Source organism: Typopeltis vanoorti, chromosome 5 (genome assembly GCF_054136105.1).
Source record: "Typopeltis vanoorti isolate ZY-2024b chromosome 5, IOZ_Tvanoo_1.0, whole genome shotgun sequence".
Taxonomy (NCBI): domain Eukaryota; kingdom Metazoa; phylum Arthropoda; class Arachnida; order Uropygi; family Thelyphonidae; genus Typopeltis; species Typopeltis vanoorti.
Window position 1 is genome coordinate 152,480,818 of NC_143553.1, and position 14,316 is coordinate 152,495,133.

Sequence of the window (14,316 nt, forward strand, 5' to 3'; positions counted from 1 at the left end):
GTAGTTCACCATTGCATTCCCCAACTGTCCCCAATTTTATCCTGGCACCGGACCGGCATATGGCTAGAATGCATTCATGATTGTAATTCATGTGTGTTCACTGAGCCGGTTTGCCTATTCTGGGACAGGAAAAACCCGAGTTTCCGGGTGAAAAAACCCTCTAGCTCCGTATGAGACCGGCTAACTCACCGTTAGTCGAGAGAGACCAGATAAAGGTTCCTCACGTCACTGAGAGGAATCAAACCCAGGTCTTTCCGACCAAAGGGCTTCGTCCATACTGACTGAGCTACGGAAGTTCCCAAGCCTTACTGCTAGAATTAATTATTCACCGATAAGTTATCCTGTTTCCTGTCGAACAATAGGAAATAACTGATCGGTGTGTACGTGTAATTAATACGCATAAACACCCTTGCGTAGTAACTACGGTAGAATAATATGTAATTAAAAAAATAGGGAAAATAATTGAAAATTCTGCTAAGTCAGCGCATATTATGTTTATATTTAGTACTTCAAAGCATGACCTCAATATTTTATGAACTTCCATTAGAATTTTTTTTTTAAAAAAAAATCCAACAGTTCTTTTAGGGATATTTCTGCACATAAAATTTCGTCAAACACTGCACACGCAGTTTTGGTTTTTATCGTCATGCCCGGAGGCAAATGACGTAACCACACGAAAATGACGTCATCTGCTTATGCCGAAAACGTTATATAGAGATTGGTAAAGAGATAAATAGAGTAGGTGGAAAGAGATATTTATCTACGTGTTTAGCGTCCAATACAAGAGGTTTGAGCGAGTGCCTCGGGTGGCATCAATACATGTTTCAGAAATGGTCTATTGCATTCATTGTGAACCCTGGCGATATGCTTTGAAGCTTCAAGAGGTAGAATAAACATGGATTAATTTCGTCGGTAGAGAAACTTGAAGCACAAGTATCCGATGGCATTAATTTGAGATGGAAATCGGAACTGTGCTATTCGGGAAATGGCGAACTCCTTTATACAATCGAAATGGGCATTGTTTTCCATTCCTGGAAGTCTAATAGAAATTCAGTATCGAGTGTATTTATATGTGACTATCTCCCAATAGGATAAATCTAATAAACGGGTAATTAGTTCCTAAAACTACCCATTCAATACTAGCATACTTAAGTGACGTTTCGACACCAGCTATGTAACCTTCATCAGATTCATGCTTGGCTAAGTTTACAGTTATACAATGCATCTTTCTTTTCGATTTACTCGTTACATAATCCTTAGTTGGTATCAAACTCTGAGTTGAACTCACTTGAAAAGGCGAAAGTTTTTGAGACATTCGGGTATTTGCCAGTCTATTCATTATTAATCTTTTGAGTGACCAGTTGCTACTGAATGCATGCTCTGAAGTACCTTTAACGGTAAGTTCTAATGGATGGAAGATACCCGCAGATAAAAAGGGTTCTCTATGTGTGTGTAAAAACGTATCCCACTTGCCGTGAAAGCTTTTGAAGAGAATGAAATATTCAGCATGTTTTAAACTTTTGAGTGGAGCAGATTCATGAAGAAAGTGTAGTTCATTTGTAGCTGAAGACCAGACGAGCAATTCTCTAGTGTAGAAAGAAAGAAAGAAAAAAAAAAGAAAGAAAGAGAGAGAGAGAGAGAGAGAGAGAGAGAGAGAGAGAGAGGCAGCGTTCTAAGAGATCGCGGATTGTGTGTGTGTGTAGTAGTGGCTGGCGAATTTCTTGGTTGCCTCCAGTTCTCTGTGCGCTTTAGCACAAAGATAGCGCGCGAGAGAGAAAATTATACGTGCGGCATGAATAATCGATGATGCTGTATCTTATTCGTTGCAAGTCCGCTCAGGGAGATATACGAGGCAGGGTTGTCTCGGTAATGACAGATTTGTCCACACATGCTTTGCTGGAGGGTATTTGTCTTCGCAAAATATCTTTTCCCTACTTGAGTTTTTTTTTTTTCTCTTTTTTTTTTTTTTTTTACTGGAGCCAAGAAAGGGGAGGAGGGGGGTCGATACGACACTATTTTCGAATTCCAAACTTTTACAGAAAGTAGGAGGAGTTAGAATGCTATGCAAATAAACCGAACACTACACGTCTTCGCGGACGCCCAACATCTAACTACGTAAACCATACACAAGGCTTCGCTGTTTACGGAAAAGTCCCGTGCATACCTTTTGTTGATTGAGTATTCTTGGCATTTCTGTCAACTCAACCTGATGGTTGAGTTGCTGGGAATTTGTTTATCCTTTTAACTGAATGTATTTGCAAAAACGCCCTCTATCGACAGAGTGTCGAATGGCAACTTTTGTTTATGTGTACACACTCCGAAAACACTTTTAATCTAGACAATTTTTTTTTATTTTTAGTAATTCTGAGTTTTCTTAAATCTTCGTTTTGCAGTCCAATCCACGCAAGAAGCAGAAATAGATATTCCGTGTAGCGCTAGAAACATTTAAGTCATAGAAACTAACCCACGATCTATCTTTGTATGCCATTCTCTTTAATGGAAAAGGAAGGGAAAAAATTGAACTGACTTTGTTTCTAAACATCATAAGATCCCCGAGGTTAGCAGAGAACTGGATGGAAATGGACGTGTACGCTCCTACAACCAAATCACCTTCCAGCCAAATCCGTAAAATTTGAAATGTTCTGAACTGGAAAGTTCGAACTCTAAAGTTGTCATTTTTTTTTTTTTTTTTACTTCCTCTTACTTCAGTGGCCTGAAGCGTGAAATGAAGTGATCGATAAACAACCGACTCTCTGTTCGGTTATATGTACATGCAAGTCTTGCTCTCGTTTCCGACAAATCTTAAAAGAAATTTTCCAAATATAGGTGGATATAAAGCCATAAAAAGCCTACAAGGCCATAAAAATTCGGTTCAAGGAATTTTACGAAAATTCCACTTGAAATTAACTAAGTTTTCATCATTTTTTAAATCAATATTTCTATAACCCAACTGTATTATTGAAATATCAGCAACAATTAGATGAACATGCATTGTTGAATGAATATTGTTAGAAATTTACATTTTTGAACGAAGTCAATGGTGAATTGTTTGTTATCTGTATATATCTCATTGTTGGAAACCATCCCGGTTGCAATCAAATAAATAGATTGTTTTCATTTATAATAAGTACGAAATCTACATTTTCATTTGTTTAATTTCAATTTGATTTGTTTACTATTAGAGGTTTGAAATGTACGTGTAAACGTACTGAAGTTTGTTTGTTTTTTCGTTTTGTTTATTTATTTTTATTAATTCCTTTCTTCTGATTCATATTTGTACTCGTTCTTCTTTTCTACTTTATGCGCTGCGGAATATTGTCGGAAGTCAACACTTTTGACCTGAAGTGAATTGTTATCTTATCCTTTATCTGCAAATAAGATTCATTATTGAACATCTGCGCTTGCGGTCAAACTACAGATTGTTTTCCGGAGTTTGTTGGAAGAAAGCAAATGAATATTTTACATGGAGGTAGAAGCTGAACAAATTCTGCGTACAACTTTTATCTTTCCCCATTTTCTCTACTTGATTTTGTTACTTATCTCAGCGGATATTTATCACGAAAATAATGTTAGATATCAGAAAGAAATAACAACCTTTTACAACACCCCTTTTCCCTCCTGCTGGCGTTCATCTTTGTAAATGTTTGCCCCTCCCATATCTCGCATTCTTCCGTTCTCAAAATAACATTGTTTTATTTCATGACAGGCACACGCCGTTAATTTTCCGAATAAAATATGGTCGCCTCGTAAAAACCCGAATGTCAGCATTTATATCTGCTATATCGCCGAAGGTCGCCAAGCACAGACAGCAGACAAGTCCAAAAAGGGGATATCAAGCGACTTTTATATGCATTTCACACATGCCTATGTTTGCTAGGAAGGTTTTTCAGAAAGTATTGCCTTGTACTTGGACGCTGCCTGAATATAAATTTAAGAATTAAATTCGTAGCATAACTTGGAAAGCCTGAACTTTTGGAAAACTTGTGGTAGATAAATGATGGTGCTGTTTATATATATATGCATGGAACATTGTAGTTGTTTTTTGGGTATTTCGATAGTGGAAACTAATTTAAGTAAAAGTGCTGGAGGAACCTCGAAAAAAAAAACGTAATGGATTTCCTATTTTTGCTTCAATACAGATTATTACAGCTGCGTTAGCGACAACATACAAAAATATAAACGCTATGTTTATATCGCAACAGTAGTAATAATAATAATGGTTTGGCGAGCATTATTATATTAACATCATAATGTGATGTAACATTTCCAAAACTTAAGTTTGTTTGCATTGTAAATAAATGTAACAAACATCATATAACGCAGAACATTGCTAGTTTGCTGGATGAAGCACTAATGCTTTCATATCCTATGCTTTTCATTTTCCATGCATAAATAATATATGAAATATTATTATATTAATATTAATAATCCTTATAAGGACTGGCTTAAAGGGGCAAAGTAGGAATGCTTTTCATCTTCCCCGTTATCTGTAGAGGACAGTGTAGAGCAGTGGTTCTCAAACTTTTTGAAGTCGGGGCGCATTTAAAATCCCAAATAATTGTAGGCGCACTATATACAAATTTCTGAGAAATATTTATAATAATTAAGTCAAATATTACAGAAAAAAATAATGCGACAAAAAATAAATAAAATGAAACATACCTTAAGTTTATTCATTCTTGTGTTTATGAGAAACATGAACCTGATGTGTCCTAGCGATTGTTTCAATGTTTGGGAATATATTTGAAAGGCAAACTCTCATTTCCTCATCAATACATTGAAGAGTTCCTCTCTTTTTACACTTAATTGTGGTGAGGGTAGAAAATCCTAATTCACATAAATATGATGTTGAAAATTGTAGTAAAATGTTCAAAGCTTTTTTAGATATTGACACACATTCTTCTTTTATAGAAATCCAAAAGGCTTCAAAAGAGAATTCCTTATGTTTAATCATCAATCCACGATCAGTGGATATAGCTGCCAGTTCTTCTTCTTCTGTTAATGTTAAACCAAAATCACTTGAAGTTTCCATAAATGGGTTTCTAATCCAGTCGTATTGTTCAGTGTTAAGGGATGGAAAATAAGAACTCAATTTTTCTTCTAAACTTGTTAAATGTTCAACTATTATTGGAAGTGTTTCATTTATGCAAGTGTTACTTACTTACCAATGGAAACATTTCAAAATTACCTTCAACAGTTTTTCTTTTCCAAATCTGTAGTTTTCTCTGAAACGCTTTCATTTTGTCAGTGGATGTGAGAATATTTTCTTCTTTCCCTTGCATGCTAGTATTCAAAATATTGAGCTGCTGAAATATATCGGCCAAATACTGTAACCTGGCAATCCAAAATTCGCACCGAAGGAGGTTACAAAAATGTAATTGTTTCATCTCTTCAAAAAACGCAAGAAGTTCTTGTCGTAGCTCGTGTACATGGGTAAGTACTTTCCCCCTTGACAGCCACCTCACCTCAGTGTGTAAAAGCAGCCGTCTGTGTTGTGAATCCATATCGATACAAATCTTTTCGAATAAACGTGATTTGGCAGGTCTTGTTTTAATAAAGTTTACCATCTGAACAACTTGATCTAAAACTTCTCTTAATTTTTCTCCCAATGTTTTTGCCATCAAGGCCTCCCTATGAAGAAAGCAGTGAGTTACGATAACATTCTCGTTTTGTTTTTTTACAAAAGATGTAAGGCCCTTAACACAGCCTACCATGGAAGGGGCGCTATCTGTACAAATGCCTACACACGACTTCCATGTTAACTGCCATTTATCAAGATAGCTATTCAAAATGTTAAAAACGTCCTCACCTTTTGTAGACACACCTAATTCTTTGCAAAAAAAAAAAAAAGAAACTGATTTACTATTTGATCTTTATTAATAAAACGGACGAATGCTAAGAGTTGCGCCTTGTTGGTAATGTCTGTTGACTCATCAACTTGCAATGCAAAATTTGAATACCGAAGTTTATTACTGCATACATTTTTCTCGATATCAGAAGACATTTCTATAATACGCCTGTGAACTGTATCGTTGGACAGAGGAATCTTGCTTATTTTCATTGCTGCTTCATTTCCAAGGATTGTCATGACCATTTTTTTGCATGCAGGCAAAATAAGTGACTCACCTAAAGTATGACCTTTCATGTTTTTTTGCTATCGGTTCTGAGACGTGATAAGAAGCAATTTGAGCTTTATCAGAAACAGTCATTATACTTTTAAAAGAATTTGCCGCTTTTGTTTGCTGTTCAGACAATCTCTTGAAAAAACTTACAGATTTATTTTGTAAATTAGAGTGCATAGTTTTAAAATGTTTACTCAATTTACTAAAAAACAATGATTCATTTGCCATTTTACATCCACATACTAAACATAGCGGCAAAGGATGTTCTTCACTTCCGGTCCAAGTGAAACCAAAGCTTAAATAACTTTCATTATATTTGCGAGTAGGCCACGATTTTGCTTTCTTACTTGCACTTAACTTTTGCTCACTTCCAGAATCTGATTCTTCAATATTACGCTTCTTTTTGAGAAATCTATTCATTTTATTTGGGTGTATTTATCTGAAAATAAGTAATATGCACATAACATCCACTTCCAACACTTTTAAAATAAGTAATATACACAACAAGAATAAACCATATTCTTATTCTCTTTGCAAGAAAAACCGCTGTTAATTAACATAATAACGATGTGTTGACAAAAAGAGAGGTATATCCGTAATGAAAAGATATAATATAATATAATATAATATAATAGAGTAACTATATTTATTTTTATATCTGGACGCAGGACTCACCCGAAAACCTTATATCTGGACATATATTTCTCTGGAATACCATACCACAGACTTTAAGCAACTCGATAAGGTGTTATTGGGTTGTTTAAGATTACCACTACTTTTCATTTATAATTTTTATTTTAAAAAATAAAATGGTGTATTAGTATATTTTTATTTAATATAAAAAAGTTTAAATTATTAAGTCTTATTATTATATATAATCAATTTTAATAATTTTAATTTATGTTTCTTTAGGAATAAATTTAAATTAGAAGTTATTCTGCCTTTTACTAACTGTTGTATAGTGCGACAGTGTTTTACAATGCTGTTTCACTTTTCTAGAAAGTTCTTCCCTATTGATGCCTGGTAGGATAAATGTTCTCAGTTGCTCTTTTTTCATTAGTTGAAATTCAGAGCGTTGTCTATGCCATCTCAATGCAGAATATCAAAAAGTAAACTGGATGAATTTGTATAATAATGCAAAAATGTTTCTTGAGTTAATGTTTAATTTATAAATGATCAAAACTATAATTTTTGAAGGAATGCGTGCTTATTTTCGAAAAGGTTTTATTTTCTTGTTCAAAAAATTAAACAAAAGGTGAAAAACTTGAAAGATTTTATTAGTTCCGTCTACAAGATAGAAATTTCAAGGATCTGTTATGCAGTATCGGTTATTTTTAAGACACACTTTTTTTATGAGTCAAAGCACTTAGAAAAACGACAGTTCACAAACATTCATGTTGTATTTACTGCATTCTATTGTAGAATTCAGCGAGCTCTATACTTCAGAGAACCCCAAATTACTTCTAAATTACTTTTATCGCATAATTTTCCTCAAATCATGGTGTATTAGCATGTTAAAAAGAGACATGGGTGTGTTCGTAAAACCCCACAATGTGAGACATATTGCATTATCCAGATTGCATATCCAGCAAATTTCAAACTTAGAATGATGCACTCAGATATCCACTAGATATCCATCTGAGCAGTAAAATATTTCTGGCATAACTTGTCGTATGGTCACGCACTTCAAACGATCTATGTACCAGTCACGATGTTCATTACACCGGTATGCTCTACATAAGTGACCGCTACGATTGATACTCAACATAGGAACTGAAAATTGTTTTCCATAAAAATTTCGTTTTCTTCTATATGGAAACCGAGAGATTGTTCATTCCTTAACGCAGCAGCATTTTATTTTTAAGGGGAACTACAGAAGATTCTTCGAACACTCAGGTTAATCGTTTCCACTCGGACTGCCGAGATTTACGCACTCTTAATGTTGATCACGTGTGCATCTATTGGCTAGGAACGTACCGACACATTTTCATCGGCTGATAATGTTGGCAACTGTTGATTTTGGGTGACGCAGTCGTTTACCCATGTCACAATTGGGTAGACACTTGATATGGCATCCTAAGACGTTTGTCCACACGTGACACGGATTTGCTCTAGATCTAGAGGCTTCTCGTTTGTGGGAGTGATACAATATATATATATATATATATATATATATATATATATATACAGTATGGACTTCTTGTGAAGATAGGCTTACAGAAATCAGTATGAGTCATTGAATGAAAGCGGGTTCCGATGTTTATTTCAACAATGGAATTACTCACTGTGTTTGACATTCTAACAGTGTATTAAAATCTGTTCCAAGTAAATTCCTAATAAGGCAATTTATACTTAAGAAATATGAATGAAATAAGTTAAATAATTTCTGATTCACTTTTTACACTTTTTCCAAGAAATAAGATTTAATTAGCAAGTAATCAAAACTTTTGTTTCGAGTAGAGGTACAATACAAAAGTATTATTATTATTATTATTTAGTGTTTTAATACTTTGTTTTTCTATTAAAACGTTTAATGTACATTTAATGTTTAGTTATAGGTCGATTCTAATTCAAACAAAAGAAAGCCTTTTTTTCTTTCAGTTCATGAATATATAGGTCGAGAATTTATTTATTATTATAATCGAGGCGTTAGAGAATTTGTTTATTATTTATTATAATGCCAAAAGAAAAAGCATAAAATAGTGACAGTTTTATTTTTCGACTTTTGTGATAAATGCACAATAAAATATTTTCAACTTTCTTCCTGCTTTCAGTGCTCTGTTACATTTATAAATAAATGAAATCCCTCCCTAGCAATTAGTCGTTTTCCCTATTTAACACTCTCTTAGTCCTAAAACGATTTTTGGGAAATCGGTAAGAAGTCAGCATCTAGACATTCAGAAAATGTTTTCCTATTTATCTGTGTAGAATAATCTTTACTATGTAACTTTCAGTAACTTAAAGTTATTTCAATAGCAATCTGATTAGAATTATGGAAATATTACTACATTCATCAATTAAAAAGATTTCTATATCCGTCCGCGTTATTAGTGTAAAAGAAGTATTCCTATCTCAAAGTATGCAAACAGATTTTTAATTTAGTTACATTTAACAACTCCGTTTTTTTTTTTTCGGACATTCAGGAACATTTAAGAAAGCAATTATTATGCAACCTCAGTGGGTAGAAGTTGAACATTTTATTTTTAAATAAAAAATACTAGGATATTGAAAAGAGAGAGAAAAATAAATGTGTGAAAATAAATAAACCACTTAAGTGGTTTATTAAGTAAGGAAGAGATTATTGAAAAGCAACGCGATCAAAGTCGAGGAAATAGTGCATAATTACAGATTCTACAGCATCCGTGAATTATCTGAAATGTTGAATGTTGCATACGGAAGCCTCCAGGCCATCCACACAGAGTATGAAGTCATCAAAAGGAGTATCTAGAATTATCTTTTACGAGGACTAATTTCTATTTTGCAGCAAAAAAAAAATCACCCTATGACCTTTTTCATAGACTTTCTACCTCACAAAAGTGGATCTTACCTCTCTCCCAGGAGATCTTCTCAATGGGGTATCCCGCCACGGGACAATGAATGATAAGAGCGTGACTCGCGAGTGCCGTCAGGTTGCGTAGAGGACGAATGTACGGGGGACCAAAGATATTCAATCGCTTGGAGTGACTTATTTCTCCCGCATCGTTCTTCGCCACGCAAGAATAAATGCCGGCATCTTCCACGGTGACACTACTAATATTGACATAGCTATTGACGTTGTACTCTTCGTTGACATAGTCTCCGATCCGTACGCGAAATGCTTCCGGAACAGGTACTCCATCTAATGCCCATGTGATCTGCGGTAGGGGGTTACCCAAGGCGGAACATTTTAGAGAAACGGAACTTCCGGGTCGAACTGACTGCTCCTGGAATGTAGACACAAACACAGGCGCATCCTCTGAAAAACAAATAAAAAAATAGAGTGAAAGGGTAAATAAAATATATTTTTAATGCATTAGGGAGTTTCTGTCACTTAAAAATAAAATGTTTTCAGTGAATATATTGATATTTGAATGCGTACGTATCATTTTCTGTAAATACGGTATTCCAATGAATATTGCAACTGCATAGTTCAGTATTCTCCTGCTAGGGGCGTAATATGAATTATATTACTATCATGAATCAAAATGCAGTGCCTGGATAAAAAAAAAAAGGAAGAATTAGCAATTTTGTTGAGATCTCAATAAGCGTCAATTAAAGTGCTATTAATTGAATCATTTTTATTGTTACGTCACCTTGGAGCTGACAACATTAGCAACTTTAACTGAAGCCTTCATGCTGTCGAAGCAATTTTAAATTCCATTTTAGTCAGTGTAGATATTAAACCAGATATAGAACAATATAATGCATCTACAGTATTTTGAATTAATTTTGTATTTCTTTTATTACCCCCCCCCCACCAAAACAAAAACAAAAAACGTTTGCACATCTGTTGCAATTTTATCTAGACACTGTAGCTAATCCAAGTATAAATATATCAATACAACTTGCCTGAAAATTTTAATTAATTTTATATATATTTTGGGATGTAAATAAGTTCAAGATGTATATAAGCTAGTAATATCTCTCATTGAGAGACGGATGAGTTATAACATAACGATATGAACAGAAGTTTTCCAAGTAAGTTAAACAGCGCGGTAAGCGTGGCCTTTGGCCATTAATAATTTTAGAGCTTTGTGGAGAAACCCATTGGCTCATAATTACCTCTTGAATGACATTCCAATTCTGGTCCACCGGAGCCTTCCCAGCTCAATTTGCGGTCGAAAGCGAAATAATTATTTCGCCCGTTCCCAGATGCTTCAAGTGGAACATCTGATAGCGAATTTCTCGTGCTTCAAACATATTCTGATAGCAGAGAGCGAGCCGTTCGTTACTATGGTAACGTAGTCATTTCGAAACGTTGCGTATTTCCCTAGTTTTGAATGTGGTTTGTAGTCTCCATTTGTTTCACGTGGCAATCTATCAGGTCCACAGATTCTGCGTGATTGCTATTTCACGCAAGCACTGGCTAGAATGGAACAATGGAGTTGCACGCAGAACATATCTCGTGGTTGCTACAATGTAATGCACGCGTGAAATTATTCTGTTATCATGCTCCAATTTGCTACATCGTTAATATCAAGCATAATTGAAAGCCAAAAAGTGTTACTTATGATATCTACTCTATAATATAAAATGATAAGCCTTTTTTTGTAACTTTTTGTGTCACGTTTTTTGTCAAGTTATCTGAAACGTTTTGAAACTCAGGGCTACCCTGAATGGGCGGAGGAGGGGGAACCCCTTTCGAGTCATCAGAATTCAAGGAGAACCGGCCTACCAGTCCGGAACTTGGGGGGGGGGCGCCGTAGGTGTCGGGGGGGGTCTGAGACCTGGCTTAAAGGGACGAAGCAAGAATGCTTTTCATCTTCCCCGTTATCTGTAGATAGAGGATAGTGTAGGAATAAGTGTTATTGAGCAATTAAAGCTCTGATCATGGCAGGAAGGTAACAGCAATAGCCGAGCCTCAGTTAGAACTTCATTGGCTACAGCATTGCCATCCATTACCCTCCAAGGGTATATCATCAGTTGCCTTTCCACTTTATACTTCTAAAGCGATGGTTTTAAATATAAATTTGAGTTATAAAATAAAAAGGTGTCGTTTCCAAATTAGTTTTAAATAAATATTAAAAACAATTAAATTATTAATTATTAATTTTAATATACTATTATAAATCTTATATTTTTGTAGAGAAATAAAAGAAAATTCCATCCTCTAGAGTCTTCATATATCACACTTAAGAACAGTGTTCTGATGATAAGGTGAATTTGAAATTATAACAAAATACAACTTAAAGAATAATCAGTGCAATACTTCAGGAAGTGTTAGTACAATACTAAGACAACTTAAAGCAACGCCTCTTAAAACCGATAAGATATCGGTGGTTACTAATACCACGAGGTCTTAATAAACGCTCTACTAATTAGGTAACACTGTTTTTTTTAATGAAAGTTCGCAAACCTGTACTACAACTATGAGTTACATTACGCAACGTTACTCATGGAGGTTTTGTGAGGAAAAAAAGCACATCTGAAGTGCATTAGATTATGCCTAAATATCTAATGAACTTCAGGTGGGTGTGCTTTTTTCCCCACGAAACATCCATCAGTAATGTCACATATTTCAACTTGTTGTTGTAGTAGAGGTTGGCGACGTTTGATGTGTGAAAGTCGCATAAAAATATGACTAACAATAATAATAATAATATACATAAAGCTTCAAAACTGCAAATTCATTGCATTTATTGATCCTACCTTCAATGAAAAGTTCAGCTGTCCCTTGCACTACTTCGATATTGTTATGAGCGAAACACTGGTACATCCCTCTGTCTTCTCTTTTCACGGGGAATATTTCCAAGGCGTGTCCTCTGCTTAGCGATATTCTGCTGTTGATCAGCAATGGTTGTGCATCTTTGAACCACCGAACAGACTGAACAGGATGACCAGAAATCTTGCAAGTCAGAGCAGCTCTTCGTCCCACATCAGCTGTCTGGATAATCGGTTCAACCTTAACGGAAAGAGGAGCTAGAAAAAAACGCCAAAGAAAGGGATGCTACAGTGCAGTTGAGTAAGCAAAAAAATCGTTCATGAAAGTAACACAATCCTATTGTGACCTTTAACCTGTCAACTTACATCGCACCTCCAACTCCGTAGACGCCCTGTCTTCTCCGACGCTGTTATTCACATAACACACGTAAGTAAGGCTGTCTGCTACTGCTGCCCTCTGCAATACTAAAACCTCCCCTCTCTGAATGACGTACTGACTGTTCTGTAAAGGAGTCAGCATTTCTTTGTCCCTCCGGAACCACCAGTGTTGAGGCGGCGGATGACCTTCGCTAATACACGGCAGATGCACTTGCTCCATTTCCCGCACTGGGAAAAACGACCTGCTTTCTGTGATCCTCGGAGGAAGGGATGCATACGGCTCTGAGGGGGGAAAACAATACCAGATAAGTTACGTTAGTTCTGAAGAAATCAAAAATTAAAACTTGATTCGCTAGATGTGTCACGTAAACTACATCCGAGGATTGCGTATAAATCGCATAGCAAAGCAGAATAAAATGTAATTTAAATACTCGACATATTTACGATTTATCAGATTTAGTTCGTAATTATAAGTTTATCTATGTAACACATTGTACAATGGAACTTTCTCGAGCACCTATAATGAGACAGAGGTAGTCTAATAAACTGTCTAGGGTACAATTGTACTACGTTCGTGATAACTACCCATTTACATATTATTGTATGCTTTGCGAATACCAGTTATTCACGAGAATAACGAATGTGTATTTGAGAACATTAGTTCTCTATTAGAGATCCTAGCGGTGCTCAAGAATAAACTTAATACTTCAATGATCACATAGTGGTCGGATGGCGAGTCCCTTTGTGATATCCTTTTATTATTAAGTTTATTCCTGAGCCTATACACCGGTCATTGAAATACTTACATCATCATCATCAACAACCATGGGTCCAATGCCCATATGTGTCTGCTGCCATCTTGATATGATTCTTCCATTGCATTATATTTTGTGCAAGATGGCTCAATTTGTGTATAGAGTTTCGGCACAATTTAACGATGTCATCGTCCGATTCTCTGTTTGGTCTTCCTCTTTTGTTCTTTCCTTCAATCATCCAAACAGCAACGTTTTTAATTTTCTCTCATCATTCATTCTATATATGGCCAAATAAACGTAGTTTCCTTTTGATTATTTTCTGGATCAGGTTTTCTTTTGGTTGTATTCGTCTATAGATTTCCTTATTTTTCACTTTCTAGATCCAGCTTATTCTCAAGATCTTTCTATAGCACTTCCTCTCAAATGCCAATATCCTCCTTTCAGATTCTCTCAGGAATACCCAGGCCTCGCATCCATAGAGCATGCTGCTGAAGATGCAGGTTTCTACAATGCGCAATTTAGTTGCATCTTTATAGCTTGGTTTTTCTATATTTTGTCCATGACTTTTAAAATAGCTGTTGATCTGGATATTCTAATTTTTATCTCTTTTTTGGGGTCCAAGTCATGCGTCATGCGGCATCCAATATGTGTGAAGTGTTCCACATTTTCCAGTTGAAATCTGTCTATCGTAACTCTGTTCA

The 14,316-nt window shown here is 35.3% G+C and overlaps 1 protein-coding gene across 1 annotated transcript in view; it reads right to left on the reverse strand.

Annotated features, from left to right (window-relative positions):
- The window catches only part of LOC150106947 (cell adhesion molecule Dscam1-like), a 322,565-nt gene that overhangs the window by 223,834 nt on the left and 84,415 nt on the right, over window positions 1-14,316 (reverse strand). Inside the window, exons 5-7 of the mRNA XM_090393513.1 lie at window positions 12,849-13,142; window positions 12,471-12,740; window positions 9,670-10,077 (exon numbers count right to left, since the gene is read on the reverse strand). Of these exons, the coding sequence (XP_090249639.1) occupies window positions 9,670-10,077; window positions 12,471-12,740; window positions 12,849-13,142 (972 nt within the window). The remainder of the gene's footprint in view (window positions 1-9,669; window positions 10,078-12,470; window positions 12,741-12,848; window positions 13,143-14,316) is intronic.